The 17,367-nt window shown below is 40.4% G+C and overlaps 1 protein-coding gene across 1 annotated transcript in view; it reads left to right on the forward strand.

Moving 5' to 3' along the window:
- Positions 1 to 395: 395 nt before the first annotated feature.
- ANTXR1 (ANTXR cell adhesion molecule 1) overlaps positions 396 to 17,367 on the forward strand; it is a 233,728-nt gene continuing 216,756 nt past the window's right edge. The window contains exon 1 of the mRNA XM_045827714.1: positions 396 to 890. Within this exon, the coding sequence (XP_045683670.1) occupies positions 739 to 890 (152 nt within the window). The 5' untranslated portion in view covers positions 396 to 738. The remainder of the gene's footprint in view (positions 891 to 17,367) is intronic.

A 17,367-nucleotide genomic window follows, 5' to 3' on the forward strand; every position in this document is an offset into this window, starting at 1 on the left:
GAAAAGGTCCCAGTCTGGGGTAGGTGCCACCTTGATTGGAAGAAGTAAGTTCTCGTCAAATGTTCACAGTGAACCTATCAGCAGATGTACGTACGATAGAAGAGGAAAGGACAGAGATAAAGAGGCTGGAGCATGAGGAAGAATTAAAATAAGGAAGAAGTAATGGGTGGGGAGGGGGCACAGGGGAGGATAGGTGCGTGAGAAAAAGAAGAAAACCCCTCACCGTCCTACTCCCGCCAACGTCGAAGAGCGCTTTCGTCGTCTTGCGCCACAAGGTGGCACCCTTTGGACTTTCTTCCCCTATCAAAATAAGAAACGGGGTAGAGAGGAGGGAGAAAAAGGCAAAGCACTCCCCCAACCAAGAACAATTTGAAAACCCACCCCATAATATTTAAAACCTGGGACAAAGAACAGTCTGGGCGGAACTGCTTCAGTTGCGAAACCTCAGCGCAGCCTCGGGAGCTGCAGGCGGGCCCGAGTCAAAAGCAGCTCTTTTTTGAAAAGCGGAGTACAGTATTGGGATTCTTGAAACCTGAAACCTAGAAACAGAATCGAAGCGGAAACCAGAAGGAAAACCCTGAACTCCTCCAGACAATTGCTTCCGGGGAGTTTTAGGAGAGTGAGGGGGGATAAAGGGCCTGAGAGGAGGGCCCCACGGATGGCGCGTCCCTGAGGGTCCTGGCGACTTCGAGGAGCGTGGGAAGGAGAGGACCCTACTCTCACCCTGGGCTGCAGGTCATGGCCACCGTGGAGCCGAAAGCCCTCGGCATTGGCTTCAAGTGTCTCTCTTTAGCCACTTTTGTGCTCATCTGTGCCGGGCATGGGGGACGCAGGGAGGAAGGGGATCCAGCCTGCTACGGGGGATTTGACCTGTACTTCATTTTGGACAAGTAAGTGCCATAAGTTGTCACGCACTAGGTTGAGCTGATGATGCTTTCTCCCCAGGCTGGGCTTGTTGGCAGGGTGGCTTTGGGACAGGCTCGTCTGTCCAGAGATCCAGCCGCGGCCCCAGCGCTGCGCCTTTGTCAGGGGAGCGCGCCACCCATCCTCTGCTGCCGGAGCCCGCAGGGGAGGCGTCCCTCCTTGTTCCGGAGACACACTGCTTTTCTGCATTGCTTTCCGTGACTGAGGAGCGTGCAAGGGAGTGGGAGGATGCTGTTGACCTACTAGGTTTCTGTGAAGCCAAATGAGAATTTGCTGTAGAAACCTTAGTAAGAAAAACTTGCTTAGGAGAGGCAGAACTTTGAGCACGTCTAAAGTAAGAGGTGTGGGCTGTTTAAAGTCTGTCGGCTCCTTTTAAATAACTGTCCAATTTAATGTATTACCTTTGTTCCGAATAATATAATACATGCTGACTGGGCAGTTGGTGGAAAACTAGGTGAATTTCTCAGTCTCCGCATTATGGAGATTTAGGCTGGGGAGTATTTTGTTGTGGGGCCAACCTGTGCATTGTGGGGTGTTTAGCAGCATCCCTAGGCTCCAACCCACAGCCGCCAAGTAGAGATGCCAGAACCACCCCTCCTCCATCCTCCCTCGTCCCTCCTCCTTCCTCCGCCCCCAGTCCCAAAGTGGGAAACAACCAGAAATGTCTGCAGACTTTGCCAAAAGTCCTTTCGTGTAAAAAGCAGTCCCCGGGCTTGAGAACCCCTGATGCAGGCGAATTCAAGGTCTTGGTGATTTGACTGGTAGGCTACCAGGGAGGTGCAGGAGCCCTGGTTTCCTTACGAATATGGGTAGTGTTTAGACTTCGAGAGTGTGCTCAAGGGAGAGCTGAATCTGACCCATTAAACTTCCCAAATCCCCTTAGATTTGCCAAGCCGCAGCCATTCAAGGAATCTCCATACTATCTACCAAAAAACAACTTCAACAATAAAAAGCCCCTCAGACAAGATGCATGCTCCTTGAAATTGTGTGAGCTCCCCAGCGCCAGGAGAGGCGCTTGCTGGTACAGTGGAGGAGAGATGAATTTCACAGACTGGAAAGTATTTGAGAATTGGAAAAAGGAGTCCTGCAAAATAAGCTGGCCAGCTAGAAACCAAATGTGCTTTGCAGTTGCCCCTAGAGTTTGATTTTTCCGTAAAGGCTGTTTTGAACTCCAGATTCTTTGGATGAAAAGTGAGATCTTTCTTGCAGATTTATGAGAAGGTGGATACTGAAAATATACTCCAATGCTAAGAAATGGAATTTCTTTTGTTACTTCTAGCTACTGGAGCACTAGCTCACAGATGAAGAGACTGTATTGAAAATAGTCAGAGATGTATATCATTGTGCTTAAAAAAATTTTTTAAAGCTGGTTCAGAAGGATATACAAGAAACCTTGAAATAATGGACAGAATCACCATGTCCCTGAATGGCGTGACTCCACTCCATACGTCACAGATGATTGATTCTCCCCAAACCAGTTTCTAAGTTGAATTCAACTTTTCAATCAAAGTTCTGAAAGAATTTATTTTGGGGCTGAATTTAACAGATGTTTCTAGGTTTATCTTGGAGGGGGAAAAACAGGCAAAAGGAGTTAAAACATTTTTGGAAAAGAATAATAAAGAAATACTTAAACATCTCCCAACATTAGAATGTATTATAAAGGAAATTAATTTTAAAAACAGGATGGTAAAAGCCAAAGAATAGAGTAGAAAATCAAGAAATAGCTCCAAGGATATGTAAACTTCTAGTGGAAGTTCAAGTCAGTGGGGAATTAATTTCTTGTTTTAAAAAAGTGATTCTTGGACAAATGGTTGATAACATGGGAAAAGAAAAGGGTTTATTTATACTTTACACCACACACCAAAATGAATTCCAGGATTGAAAATTTAAATGCTTAAAATGAAATGGTGAAAGAACTAGAAGAAATTTTAGATGAATACTACTGTAATCTTAGTTTTGGAGCTTTTAAAACAGAGCAGAAACAATAGAGGAAACTACAAAAAGATTGAAATATATTAAAATTTTAAATTTCTGTAAGTTACAAAAATTTTTGCAATGCACATTACTCTTTAAATATATATAAAAAGTAGTTTTTTAAATATCATCGCAGTAGGAAATAGGCTTACTATATAAATAATTTACAAAAAAATGTATCACAGTCAAATGAATTTAAAGTTCAACTTTACCAGTAAAGAAATGAAAAATCAAGATGCAATTTGTATTAAGCTGGCAAAGATTTTTAACCAATAGCAATATTTAGTATTGGCAAATTTGTAAGAGGTAGGCACAGTCATATTTTACCAGGGAAAATATAAACTCAGGCAGTCTTTCTGGACTTGTGCTGTGAAATAGAACTTTCTCTGATGCTCAAAATGTTCTTTATCTGTGCTGTCTGTATGGTAGCTACTAACCATCTGAGGCTCTTGAGCACTTGAAATGTAATTAGTGTGATCAAGGAGGTAAACTTTTTAAGTTTAATTAACTTAAATTTAAATAGCCATAGATGGTTACTGTAATGGATAGCATAGACAATAACATAATTTAGTAACATGTATCAAATACTTTTTAAAAATGGGTTTCTACTTTTCCACCATACAATTCTATGTGCTAAAGAAAAAATCCAAGATAGTCACATAGAAGTGCCTGTGTGTATGTTCACAGCAGTGCCATTTATAAATGAGGCTGAAAATTAACTAAAGGTCCAACAGCAGGGGATGTATTAAGTAAGGCATGATAAGTACCTAGTATTAAATATGCATACTATTATGTTTGTGAGATATTTTAAGAAAAATATTTAATGCTCATAATATACCCTTAGGTGGAAATATACTTACCAAACATTATATACATTAGGTTTCTACCTTTGAAAAAAGCTAAACAAACACATATATGTATCTACTCAATATGTGATAGTATTTCTCTCTAGATTTTTGAATTCTGTTTTATGTTTTTCTGAATTTTAAAAATTTTCTACAGTGAACATGTTACTTTTATATTCAGCAAAGATAAATTACTTTGAATGTTTAAAAAATCGTTTCAAGTATGAGGACGATTCTAACTAGCACACTGAGCCTTTCACCATTATAGAGGATGCTGCTTTTTTTATATTTAATCCTGGAGTAAATTTCTCAACGTGCCATAGGATCCTTTGCAGTACATCATGGACCCAAAAGTGCTTCGAGAAACAAATGGTGGGGGGACATTGATGGGCACTTACTTTACATTTCTGTGGACTCCTCTGGACTTTACATTTCTGTGGACTCCTCTGGCTTCCTTTAGTTGTCCCATTGCTTGAAGAGAGAGCTACTTTTGTGCTGAATGAAAGACTTGCTAGAACTTGCTAGGACAGCATGTATAACCCCAGCTTGCCATCTCAAATGGGATTGTGAAGCCCAGGGCTGAGGAAGAGGCCAAAAGGTAGTGATAGCTAACAGGCCCCTGGGTGGGCCCTAAGGACACTGTCTTCTGTCATAGAAAGAACCAGTGCTGTCCAGCACCTGACCACTGAAAAGAGAAAGAATGCTGACTCGTTTTCCCCTTGGGCTTCTAAGATCCTCTGGCCAGCACGACACTGTCCACAGGCTGAAACCAGTGGATCACAGGGCACTGAATTCACCGTTCTTCCCACCCCTCAAAGCTCTTTTCCCCCCAGTGGATGGTCTCTTCTTTTCCATGGCATTGAATCTCAGCTCATTTCAGCTTTAAGCAGAATGCATCTCTAGCCTGGAGGGAACCCAGATTATACATTTAATGGAACATCATGTTTTCTCAACCAGGAGCAGAAGACTTCATAATGACAACCTAGACTACCACAGTAACACAATAGGGCCTTATTAGCGGCTTTGGCGATGGAGTTGGTGGACTGAGCTTCACAGGGCTTTATACTGATGGAATTTCATGTTCATTTAAACATGCTTTTCTGGTTACAGTCAGGAAAAGTAGATTGCTGGAAATTCAATCAGGGATTTAAAAAGTCAGATTTGAAAGGCCTTTATTTAGAGAAAAACAGGCAAGGAGCCTCCTTTAAGTCTTCCAGGGGGTCCTCAAAGATTAACGCATTCAGTTGACCAGCCCATGGACAGGTGTGTACCTTTCCTCTCTCTCACAGGACTCTCCTGCTACTACTGTGTATTTGTGTATCATATATTGGTCTATTTTATAGAAAGCCCTTAGTCATTTAAGTGGAAAAATGGGATTCTCCATCATGAATCTCAGAGAAGTGCTAGCTGTATTCATGTGTGCCCTAAGGACTTCAGAGATGGAATGGTGGCAGAGAGAGCAGGAGGACAGGAGGAGACAGTGAGCTGGAAGGTGATAGTAAGCCCTGAGTAGCTTTATTTATAAGACTTGCCAGAGCCACAGCATATCACCCATTAAATCCCTACATTTGTAAAGGCCCCCCACGGGCTTACCCTATGTTCCTCCTTCCCCATGGAGCCTCCGTACCCCTCCCTCTGACACTTCTTTTTTGTCCAGCACCCATTTTCTCTTTACCCTGTACAAAGGGACCTTGCCTTGCCACTCAGAGTTCCAACCACAGGGCCCACAAGTGGGTGATCCTGTGGAGGTAATGATCACTGCTATGTGCCATAGTTCAGAAACATGGTCTTTAAACAGATCTTTATAGCATTAGGCTGGGAACCTCACTACCAGGTGTAGTACTGTTTTTCTGGGGAAATGTCTTTGGATTCCCAGCTACTAACTTACAAAAGAAATCTTTAGAATCAGAGCTAAAGTCTCCCAACACTATGCCATCTCACAGGTGTGCCAAAGACAACCTTGCTTAGTAGCTAGGACAAGCACTGCTGTCTCTAATTTACAGATGGTCAACCTTTATCAACCCACTGATGAAGTGACCTACCCAAGGGCCGAAGATTAGATCATGACAGATCAGGGACCATGTCTGCTCCTGACTCCCAGCTCAGCTTTTTCCACTCATCACTGCCCTTGTACAGTTGGATCATAATGGGAAGCACATGTCAACACAACTAGAGGAACTGGGTAGATTCCAAAAATTTAAACTCCCTGCAACAGAGTCCTAGTAAATGATGGTGCATAAGGCAATAACGATACTTGGTTGAAGAGCTACTGCTCTGCTTTTCAGTCAGCTGTTGCTGACTGAGAGTTTCAGGGACTCTCACCACCCACAGCTCACAGAGATGCTTCTGAGATACAGATGGATGGATAGGACTCTAAGGGCATCTGATTATGATGCACATAAAGGTCCAATAAATTAGTAATTTGTTTAGATTGAACCTGATGGAGAAGGGGAATTCAACTCTATATATGTGTCAAAACACACAGATGTAGCTTGTTTTCAGAGATGCTGTGGAAGAGGGTTTTGAATAGTGAAAAGGTGACATTGGCTCTGAACAAGGAAACAGAGTTCATTAGAAGGTACCTTGAAAATGCTATAATAATAATTTAAGAGGCATCAGAAAAACGTTTTTTCCAGGGGCCAGGAATGTCTTTGTGTGACTGTGTGTATGTGTGTTATTGAGATGGATGCTATGGTTGGTTTTAAACTTCCTCAAATTAGCTTCCAGGTTCAAAGAGGGCTTATCAGACCAGGTAATAGTTGGTAGAACTGCCTACAAATTGGAAGTCTTGGTGTATGGGTCAAAAATAAATATAAATAAGGCAAATGTGTTTCTGTTTTGTTTCGTGTTTCTGTCTGGATCAGCCAAGTAATTACCTCGAGTTTCCTTAGCTGTGGAGACCTGGTAACGCTCAGTGTCAAGCTGAGAATAGAATCCAGGAGTGTTGGAGGAAGGCACCCATCCTAAGAAAACCTATAATTACCTCCAAATGCTAAAGGACTCTCAGTGGTCCAGGAACAAACTCTGGCACCCCTTAGGGCGACTTAGCTGTCACATAAATGCAAATGAGATTCATTTTATGCTAATTTAGAATGTGTGTCTTTTTGATGTTTGGCCAAGTAACTGGATTTCACCTCTCGGCAACAAAAGACTGTGAGTATTTGAACATTTCTGACGTATTTCTCAAACTGGCCAGGTTTATACAAAAAAGTAATTAGATTTCGTCATTTCAGCTGAACTGACTCTTTCATTCATTTGGCATAAATATCTTCTCACTTCCAGTAACAAATATGTAATCCCTTAAAGGCACAGATAACAGAATGCCCATTGCAGGCAATATCCTGTCTTGGGAGCCGCACGCGATGTAGAAGAAGCAAGAAGCAGTTCCAGACTTGCTGCTTTTTAGGCAGAAGGACATTAGGAGAACTCTATGCAGCCAAAGCTAAAAGCTACAATGAGGATTTGGGGCAGGTGGGGCAGAAAGAGAAAATTTTAGATCAATTTCAAGAAGCAATAATAAGTAGCATTTACTGAACCCTGTTACCTTCCCAGGAACTGTGGTAAGTGCTTTGCCTGTATGATCCTATTTTGTCTTTACAGCCACATAAGATCAGTAAAGTCATGATCACCATTTGACACATGAAGACACTGAGGTTTAGAAAGGTTAGCCAAGGTCACTCTAAGTGATCACACTCAACCTCACACCCAAGGCTCTCTGACTCACAATTTATGCACAAAGATAAAAAGAATCTTAACATGCAAAAGAACGTTGAATCAATCAGGGTAGGTTAGGTCATGCTGTGGTAACAGACAGTCCCCAAAATCACAGTGACACCAAACAACAAAAGTATCAGCCTGAGTTTATGATTTCTGCCTAGCTTCATGTGTGATGAGGCTCAGCAGGGGTCTGCACATTCTGGGAGCCAGGCTGGTGGAGACTCCTTCTCAATGCTTGTTTTCACCATCTCAGCTACAAGAGAAGGTCATGCTGGAGGGTCTCTGCCTGGCAATGAAATGCTCCAACTGGAAGTAAAAGGCATCCTTCCACCTACAACCTATAGGTCAAAACTAGTCACATGGAAAGAGGATGAAAAAAAATGCCATCCTCCCATGTATCTAAATGCAGAGGAAAGCCAGACATGCTTGGGCATTAAACGCCTGTACTGAAAGCATATAATTATGCCACCCTGCTTTGGCCTGAGTAAGCAAGAAGGGAATAGTCATGAGAGAGGGTAGTCCAGAGGTAAGACTCTTCTGGAAAAGAGTCATTTTGAAACTGTAAGTCTTCCATATATTCATCAATGTGGAATTACTGTCAGATATAACAGCTCAACTCTGCCACAAGTCAGCGATAGCTCCTGTTCTTTCCCTTCCTCATTCCTTCCACACTTTAGCTGAAACATTCGGTGCAGTGGGCAAAGCTTTCATTAGACTACATAGAAGGTAGAAATGGAGATCAGACATGCTTACCTGCTCCCTCCCTACGTGTTACATGAATGTATTGGACAACTAAGAATCTCTTTGTCCATAATTCATGGGATATGAGGGTATTTGAAAAGGCTGCGAAGAGAGAGCAGCTGCTGGAATACCATAGCAGCTGAGCTGAGGGGATGTCTGAATATTGCAGAGGCTGATTCAGAGTTTGGGTCAAGAGTATCTGGGCTCCCATTAAATGTGTTTCTCAACGGGGCTGCTGTTGGCATTTTCAGTTGGACAGTTTTTCACTGCGAGGGACTGAAGGATGCTTAAATGCCTCTACTTTATGATCCCTACTTTATAAATGCCATTAGCTTTCTTGCTGATGGGATAACCAATAAATAATGCCTCTGCATTTGTTATCTAAGTGCTATCTTATGAGATGCTACCTCCCTTAACTGAGAACTCCTAACTGAAAGAAAGTCAAGGCAAGCCAATGATGCAATTCCTAGCATCCTAGGACTACATCTGAGCAGAGGAGCATGCAGGGGTGTCCAGCCCTTCAGCGTCTCTGGGCCACACTGGAAGAATTGTTGTGTTGGGCCACTCATTAAATACATTGTGACATGTAGTCACAAAAAAATCTCATTATGTTTTAAGTAAATTTACAATTTTGTGTTGGGCCTCATTCACAGCCATCCTGGGCTGCATGCAGACTGTGGGCCTTAGGGTGGACCCCCCTGAAAGGAGAAAAGCTTTAGTGATAATTAGTCTGGCAGACACTGTAAACCTTGGAAAGGAATATGCTAAGCCCCTGAATGACATCACTGTAAATGCAGCCACTTAATCCAAAGATCCGAGAGCAACCCTCTTTGTCTTCCTGTCTGACGGTACCTGCTCCCATGTTTCTCCTGTGTTTACCCCATTCTCTGCTTCGTCATTGCCTTAGTTCTTAGCCCAGGCCATTTCTCACCCAGTTCACTGAAACCTTCTCTAAATTGGTCTGTGTCCTTTTTAGCTGTTCCCTCTACCCTGTAAACTCAAAACTGGTACAAAATTGACATTTTTAGAACACAAATCTAATCTTGGCATTATTTTCCCGAACCCTTTAATCTTTAAACATCTCCAAAGATCTTTTTAGGATAAAATGTAAATTCCTTAGTGAGGTATTCAAGAGCCTTATTTCATCAGCCACTGTGCATTTCCCTAGCTTTATCTCTTCCCACACTCTGACCCTTGTAATTTCCAACAAAATCACACTATGCAGTTAACTGAACTAAGCCATGCCCTCTCTTGCCTTTGGCTGTAATGCCCTACATTACCACTCCTGTCTTTACACAGGCGATGCCCTCTTACCCTTTGATTGATTAGTAATACTTGGTCCCTTCCCATCACTAGTTGTGGGCTCCCTAAAGTAACAATAATTAAGAAGCATAATGACCTCTCTACATCACGTCATTCAGAATCCCTTCTTTTTTCAGACTCCCTCACCCCGACAACTCATGTCCCCTGATGAGCAGTAGAATGTCCATTACCAAGAGATGGAGAGGAATAACCCTTAGGGTTTTCCTCTTGGAGTTGTATTTAGTAGCCTTATCATCTTTTCTTCAAACTCTGATGCTCAACCATATACAGTTTCAGTTAATAAGTACCTGTAGGAACCACCCAGAACAGGACTTTCCCAATGTCTTGATGGTAGAAGTATTATGATCAGAGTCATAGTCATCTTGCCATCATTCCCTACATAAAAGATAATACAAATAGCAGGTTTGTGGAAATTATACAGTAAATAAAAGAGAAGTATTCTAACCATAACTATACACCAGTCATAATAATGAACCCTGTGATGTCAAGGGATTACAAAATGCCATTGGACAGCCAAAATCTAACCATGAATAAAAAGAATGTATGACCTAGGACATTCCTGGCCCATTATAAGTATTCCCTCTCCCAGTATAAGTATTAACTGCTTTCTATTTTATTCTTGAAAGTATCTCAGTTTAGATTTTAAATTATACAATCATCCCAATTATTAACTGTCGTAAAAGACAATATCAAATGAACGAAAAGTAAGAGGATTGAAGGCCAAACAGGTGAAGCCCATTGTAAAGGTTATTCCATTAAAATAAGCAACCAGTTCAGCACTTCTGATTATATTTAAGTGCCTCAATTTCAAGCTTTTCCTGGTATCCCTACTCCCAAATTCCTGTAACAATCTGTGGAACTTCTGTAGTACTTGTCACTATCTGAGCACCTGTGAATTGGTGCTCAGATAGTGCTCTAAGAGGGTGCTCTAAGAACGCTATGAATTGTAACTCTACATTTCCTGGCCCTTCAGTGTTGCATAGGTGGTAAGAGCACAGGTTTAAACACCAGAAAGGAGACTATATTAGTTTAGTGTTTGTAGCAGAATGTGGACATCAGGGACAGACCACCAGAGTTCAAGTCCCAACCCAACTTACTAGTCGTGTGCCCTTGAGCAAGTTACTTACCTCTTTGTGAACTCAGTTTCCTCATCTGCAAAAAGGGAGATAATAAGATTGTCATATGACATTGTGCTCAGAACAGAGTCCTGTGTACACATAAGAAGTGCTCATTAGGTGCTAGCAATTATTTTTTTACTTTTTTATTGGATTGTCCCCATTACCATTTAGTCCCCTTATGTACCACCGCCCCAAAATCACCACACTGTGGTCCACGCCCATGAGTCCTTTTACCTTTTTGTTCAATCCTTCCACCTGCTCCACCCCTCCCTTAGCCATCATCCTGTTCTTTTTCTGTGAGTCTGTCTTTATTTTGCTTGTTAGTTCAGTTTGTTTGTTAGATTCCACATATGAGTGAAATCATATGGTATTTGTCTTTTGCTGACTGGCTTATTTCACTTTGCATAACGTTCTCTAGTTCCATCCATATTGTCACAAAGGGCAAAACTTTCTTCTTTTTTATGGCCGAGTAGTATTCCATTGTGTAAATGTTCCATAGCTGTTTTTCCACTCATCTACTGATGGACACCTGGGCTGCTTCCATATCTTGGCAATTATAAATAATGCAATGAGCATAGGGGTGCTTATGTTCTTTCAAATTACTATTTTGGGTTCCTTCAGATATATTCCCAGAGGTGGGATTGCTGGGTCAAAAGGCAGATTCATTTTTAATTTTTTGAGGTATCTTCATACTGCTTTCAACAGTGGCTGTACCAATCTTCATTCCCACCAACAGTGCAAAAATGTTCCCCTTTCTCCACATCCTCACCAGCACTTGTTGTTTGTTGATTTATGGGTGCTAGCCATTCTGACAGGAGTGAGACAGTATCTTATTGTGGCTTTAATTTGCATTTCTCTGATGATTAGGGACATTGAGCATCTTTTCATGTCTATTGGCCATCTGTATGTTGTTTTTGGAGAAGTGTCTATTAGGTCCATTGTCCATTTTTTAATTGAGTTGTTTGTTTTTTTGGTGTTGAGTTTTATAAGTTCTTTAAAAATGTTGGATACTAACCCCTTATCAGATGTATTGGCAAATAATGTTCTCCTATTCTGTGTGTTGTTTTTTTTTATTTTGTGGATATTTTCCTGTGCTGTGCAAAACTTTTTAATTTGATGTAGTCACATTTGTTTATTTTTTTCTTTTGTTTCCCTTGCCTGAGGAGATATATCTGATAAAATATTGCTATGAGCAATGTCCAAGATTTGCTGCCTTTGTTTTCTTCTAGGATTTTTATGGTTGGGTCTAACATTTAAGTCTTTAATACATTTTGAATTTATTCTTATGTCTGGTGTAAGAAGGTGGCCTAGTATCATTTTTCTGTATGCATCCAATTTTCCCAGCATTATTTATGGAATGAATTATCTTTAGCCCATTGTATGTTCTTGCTTCCTCTGTCAAATATTAATTGACTGTAAGTTGTGGGTTTATTTCCTGGCTGTCTATCCTGTTTAACTGATCTATGCGTGTGTTTTTATACCAGTACCATGCTGTTTTGATTACTATGGCCTTGTAGTATAGTTTGATATGAGGTAGCATTATTCCTCCAACTTTGTTCTTCTTTATTAGGATCACTGTTGCTGTGAGGGTCCTTTTGTGGTTCCATACAAGTTTTTGAAATATTTGTTCTGGTTCTGTGAAATACATCATTAGAATCCTGATAGGAATTGCATTGAATCTATGGATTGCTTTGGGTAGTATGGACATTTTAATCATGTTAATTCTTCCTACCCATGAACATGGTATGTGCTTCCACTTATTTTTATCTTCCTCAATTTCTTTCTTCAATGTCTTATCATTTTCTGAGTATAGGTCTTTTGCATCCTTAGTTAGGTTTATTCCTAGGTATTTTATTCTTCTTGAAGCAATTGTGAATGGGATTGTTTTCTTAATTTCCCTTTCTGTTAGTTCATTATTGACATGTAAAATTGCAACAGATTTCTGGATATTAATTTTGTATCCTGATACTTTGCTGAATTCATTTATCAGTTCTGTTAGTTTATTTGTGTAATCTTTGTGGTTCTCTATATACAGTATCATGTCATCTGTGAATAAAAACAGTTTTACTTTTTCCTTTCCAGTTTGGATGCCGTTTATTTCTTCTTCTTGTCCTATTGCTATGGCTAAGACTTCCAGTACAATGTTGACTAAGAGAGATGAAAGCAGACATCCCTGTATTGTTCCCTATCTTAAGGAGAATGCTTATAGTTTTTTCCCATCGAATATGATGCTGGCTGTGGGTTTGTCATATATGGCCTTATTTGTGTTTAGGTATGTTCCCTCTATTCCCACTTTGCTGAGAGTTTTTATCATAAATAGGTACTGGATTTTATTAAATGCTTTTTCCGCACCCATTGAAATGATCATGTGGTTTTTATCCTTAATTTTGTTTATGTGGTGAATCACGTTTATTGATTTGTGAATGTTTTACCAACCTTGCATTCCCACTTGATCCTAGTGTATGATCTTTTTAATGTATTGCTGTATTTGGTTTGCTAATGTTTTGCTGAGGATTTTAGCATCTATGTTCATCAGGGATATTGGCATATAATTTTATATTTTTGTAGTATCTTCATCTGGTTTTGGAATTAGGATAATGTCAGCTTGTAAAATGAGCTTAGGAGCCTTCCCACCTCTTGAATTTTTTTTTAAATAGTTTGAGAAGGAGATGTGTTAATTCTTCCCAGAATATTTGGTAAAATTCACCTTTGAAGCTATCTGGTCCAGGGCTTTTGCTTATTGGAAGTTTTTTGATTACTGCTTCAATTTCACTAGGTATAATCTGTCTCTTCAGATTCTCTGATTCTTCCTGATTTAGTTTTGGAAGATTGTATGTTTCTAGGAATTTATCTGTTTTATTCAGATTGTCTAGTTTGTTGGCATATAGTTGCTCATAATATTTCATTACAATTCTTTGTATTTCTTTGGTGTCAGTTGCTATTTGTCCTCTTTTATTATTCCCTTCCTTCACTCACTTTTGCCTTTGTTTGTTGTTCTTTTTCAAGTTCCTTTAAGTGTAAGGTTAGATTGGTTATTTGAGCTTTTTCTTGTTTTTTTGTGTGTGTTTTAGATAGGCCTGTAATGCTATGAATTTCTCTCTTAGGATTGCTTTCCTGCGTGTCCCACAGATTTATGATTGTTGTGTCCTCATTTTTGTTTGTTTCAAGGTATCTTTTGATTTATTCCTTGATCTTGTTGTTGACCCATTCACTGTTTAATAACATGTTATTTAGATTCCATGTCTTTGCATGGTTTTCAGTGTTCTTCTTGTGATTCATTTCTAGCTCCATAGCATTGTGGTCAGAGAAGGTGCTTGATATGAATTCAATCTTCTTAAATTTATTGAGACTTGTTTGTGTCCTAACATGGAGTCTATCTTAGAAAATGTTCTGCATACACTTGAAAAGTGTGTATATTCTGTTGCTTTGGGCTGAAAGACTCTGAAAATATCAATTAAATCCATTTGATCTAGCGTGTTATTTAAGGCTGCCATCTCCTTATTGATTTCCTGTCTGGAAGATCTATCCATTGAAGTCAAACAGGTGTTAAAATCCCCAGCTGTGATTGTATTTCTGTCAATCTCCCCCCTTTCAAGATTTGCTCTACATACTTAGGTGCTTCTATGTTGGGTGCATAAATATTTACTAGGGTTATATCCTCTTGTTGGATTGTTCCCTTTATCATTATGTAGTGTCCTTCTTTGTTTCTCACTATAGACTTGGTTTAAAGTCTATTTTGTTGGTTATATATATTGCTACCTCAGCCTTTTTTTCCCTTTCCACTTGTTTGAAATATCTTTTTTCATGCCTTTAGTTTGTGTGTATGTTTCGATTTGATGTGGGTGTCTTGGAGGCAGCATATATATATGAGTCTTGTTTTCTTATCCATTCAGCTATGTTATGTCTTTTGGATGGAGCACTTAAAGCCATTTACATTAAAGGTAGTTATCAGTAGATACGTATTTAGTGCCATTTTATTTTCTCCCATTTTTTCCTTTCTCCTTTTCTTCTTCTTCTTCTTAAAGCAAGCCCTTTAACATTTGTTGCAGTGCTGATTTGGTGTTAACAAAGTCCTTTAGCTTTTTATTTTCTTGGAAGCTCCTTTTTATTCTCCTTCTATTTTAAATGTTAGCTTTGCTGGGTAAAGTAACTTTGGCTGTAGGTCCTTGAATTTCATCACCTTGAATATTTCACACCACTCCCTTCTGGCCTGAAGTGTTTCTGTTGAGGAATTTGATGACATTCTAATTGGTGCTCCATTATAGGTAACTACCTCCTTTACTCTTCAAGATTTAGGATTTGCTCCTGTCTTCAAGCTTTGCCATTTTAATTATGATGTGTCTCAGTGTAGACCTTTTTGGGTCCTACTTGTTTGAGTCTCTCTAGGCTTCCTGGACTTGTGTGTCTTTTTCTTTCACCAGATTAGGGAAGTTTTTGTCATTATTTCTTCAAATATGTTCTTGATCCCTTGCTCATTCTCTTCTCCTTCTAGTATTCTCGCCTTCTGATGTGGATGTTGTTATGTTTCATGTTGCCCCAAAGGTCTCTTAAGCTCTCTTCATTTTTTTAATTCTTTTTTCTATTTGCTGCTCTGCTCGGGTGTTTTTTTCTACCTTGTCTTCTAAATCACTGATTTGATCTTCTGCTTCATCTAATCTACTGCTTATTCCTTCCAGTGTATTATTTTTTTCAGACATTGCATTCTTTATTTCTTACTGGTCCTTTTTTATGGTTTCTATGTCTTTTTTCATGCTGTGGAATATCCTTATAATCATTAGTCTAAACTCTCTATCTGATAGATTGCTTGCCTCCATTTCCTCTAGTTCTTCTTCTAAAGAATTCTCTTGTTCTTTCATTTGGGACCTCTTTGTTTTCCCACTTTGGCTGCCTCTTTGTATTGTATTTGTTTCTAAGTACTAGGTAGATCTGCAAAGACTCTGGTGCATACCTATGTCAAACCTTACCTGTGACTAGCCCTGAGCAACCTGTTTGGAGCTATCAGTGATCCACAGCATGTGCTTCCCTCTACTGGGCCTGTTTGTGTGCAGAATGAACCAGGCTGCACACCAAGGTGGGCTTTAAACAGCACCAGGTCTGGAGGAGGGTCAGCTAAGTTTCAGAGGTCCCAGAGATCTGCCTTCATCTGCAGGCTTTCTGTGAAGCTTACAGAGTGAAAGTGTTCTAGCTGTATTCAGCAGCCTGGCTTAAGCACTGCAGGGTAGGGCAGAGTAATTCCTGCTGTCGGGTCTATTGCTTCCCCTCAGGCTGTTGCCACTTGGAGGAGAGTGCTCTGCCTGAGAAACATGGCTTCTGCAGTACAGGGAAGGACTCAGCACAGGGATACTGGAGGCTGACCATTCAGTTCTCTCCCCAGAGTTACCTGTACCAGATGCTCATGTGTCTCTAATCCACTCTGCCCTTGCTCTGCTGGAGCCAGGGTATGTGGCTACAAACAGGATTTTGTGTGTTGGCCCTTTAAGAGTCCCTCTGCATTTCTAGCCATCTCTCCCTGGTAGACAGGGACCCTATTGCTTTTAATAATCGTATGTTATTTGGTGTCCTTTCCCAGTTCTGGTGCTATAAGCTAGGAAGCCCACCTTGGGCTTTAGACCCCACACTTCTCAGGGTAACCCCCTAGCCACTGAAATATCCCTCTAGAACTTTAGCTGCCACCTGTGGGGCCCAGCCAGCCCTCTCATGCCTCCTCCACACTCCCTACCAGTCATGTTGTGGTGATGTGGCTTCTTCCATCTGTCCGTGGTTATAAGGCCTCTCTCCAGCAAGTGTTCAGTTGGTTATTCAGAATGATTTTTCTATAATTTAGTTGTAATTCCTGTTTGGTCCTGGGAGGAGGTTAGTGTAGCTTCCATTTACTCCTTCACCATCTTGGGTCCTTAGCAATTATTATTAAATGGAAATGAATGTAAAATGCTCAGCACAGTGCCAGATGTGTAGTAAATACTCAATAAATGCCATGTTGTAATTCTTAATCTTTATAGATTCTAAAGGACTTACCAGGCATTTAAAAATCAGTTTGCTGCATCATTAAACATTATATTTATTATAGCTGTGCATACTATAAATACATCCATCAAGAAAGAACTGAGAAAGGCCATATGCTTTAGCAAAAATGAATGCATTGGTGACTTTTGGAAGTTCTGGTTCAGGGCACCATAAGTGCAGAAACTGAAATGTAATGATTTGAGGGGCTTTCTAGGAGATGTGAAAGAAAGTTTATTTTATTTTTAACTTCTGAAAAAGAAGCTGAAAATAGACAATTAGCTTCTTCTTTACTGCCTCCCACTATCATCTAAAACTGTCCTCCCCCGCACCCAGAAGAAAGTCGTAAGGAGGCATCTGGGGGAAGCCTGCATCAGGTCTAAAGACTAAGGACAGGGACACTGACACACAACACACTTGTGAGAAATTCCACTGGAAACAAAGCTGGTGGGTTGAATTTGAAGGAGGTCAGCCAGGGTCTACAGTCAACCCTGCTGCCAAGTTATAAAAAAGCATGTAAAGGAAGATTCTAGAGGAGCCTCAAGAAGAATCCCAAAGCTGGAAGTGAGTTTCAAGCTACGAGTGGGACATAAGAGGTATGGGAAGCTTCCACTTGCACGTGGCCACCATTGTGCGTCAGGATCACACAGAGGCAGCTGCACTGGAGAGTCGAGGGACGATTCTGCCACAAAAGAGAGAGAGAGCCCATGAACACTAGGCATCCC

Source organism: Phyllostomus hastatus, unplaced genomic scaffold, assembly GCF_019186645.2.
Source record: "Phyllostomus hastatus isolate PE091 unplaced genomic scaffold, TTU_PhHast_1.1 phas_scaffold_78, whole genome shotgun sequence".
NCBI classification, from domain to species: Eukaryota; Metazoa; Chordata; class Mammalia; order Chiroptera; family Phyllostomidae; genus Phyllostomus; species Phyllostomus hastatus.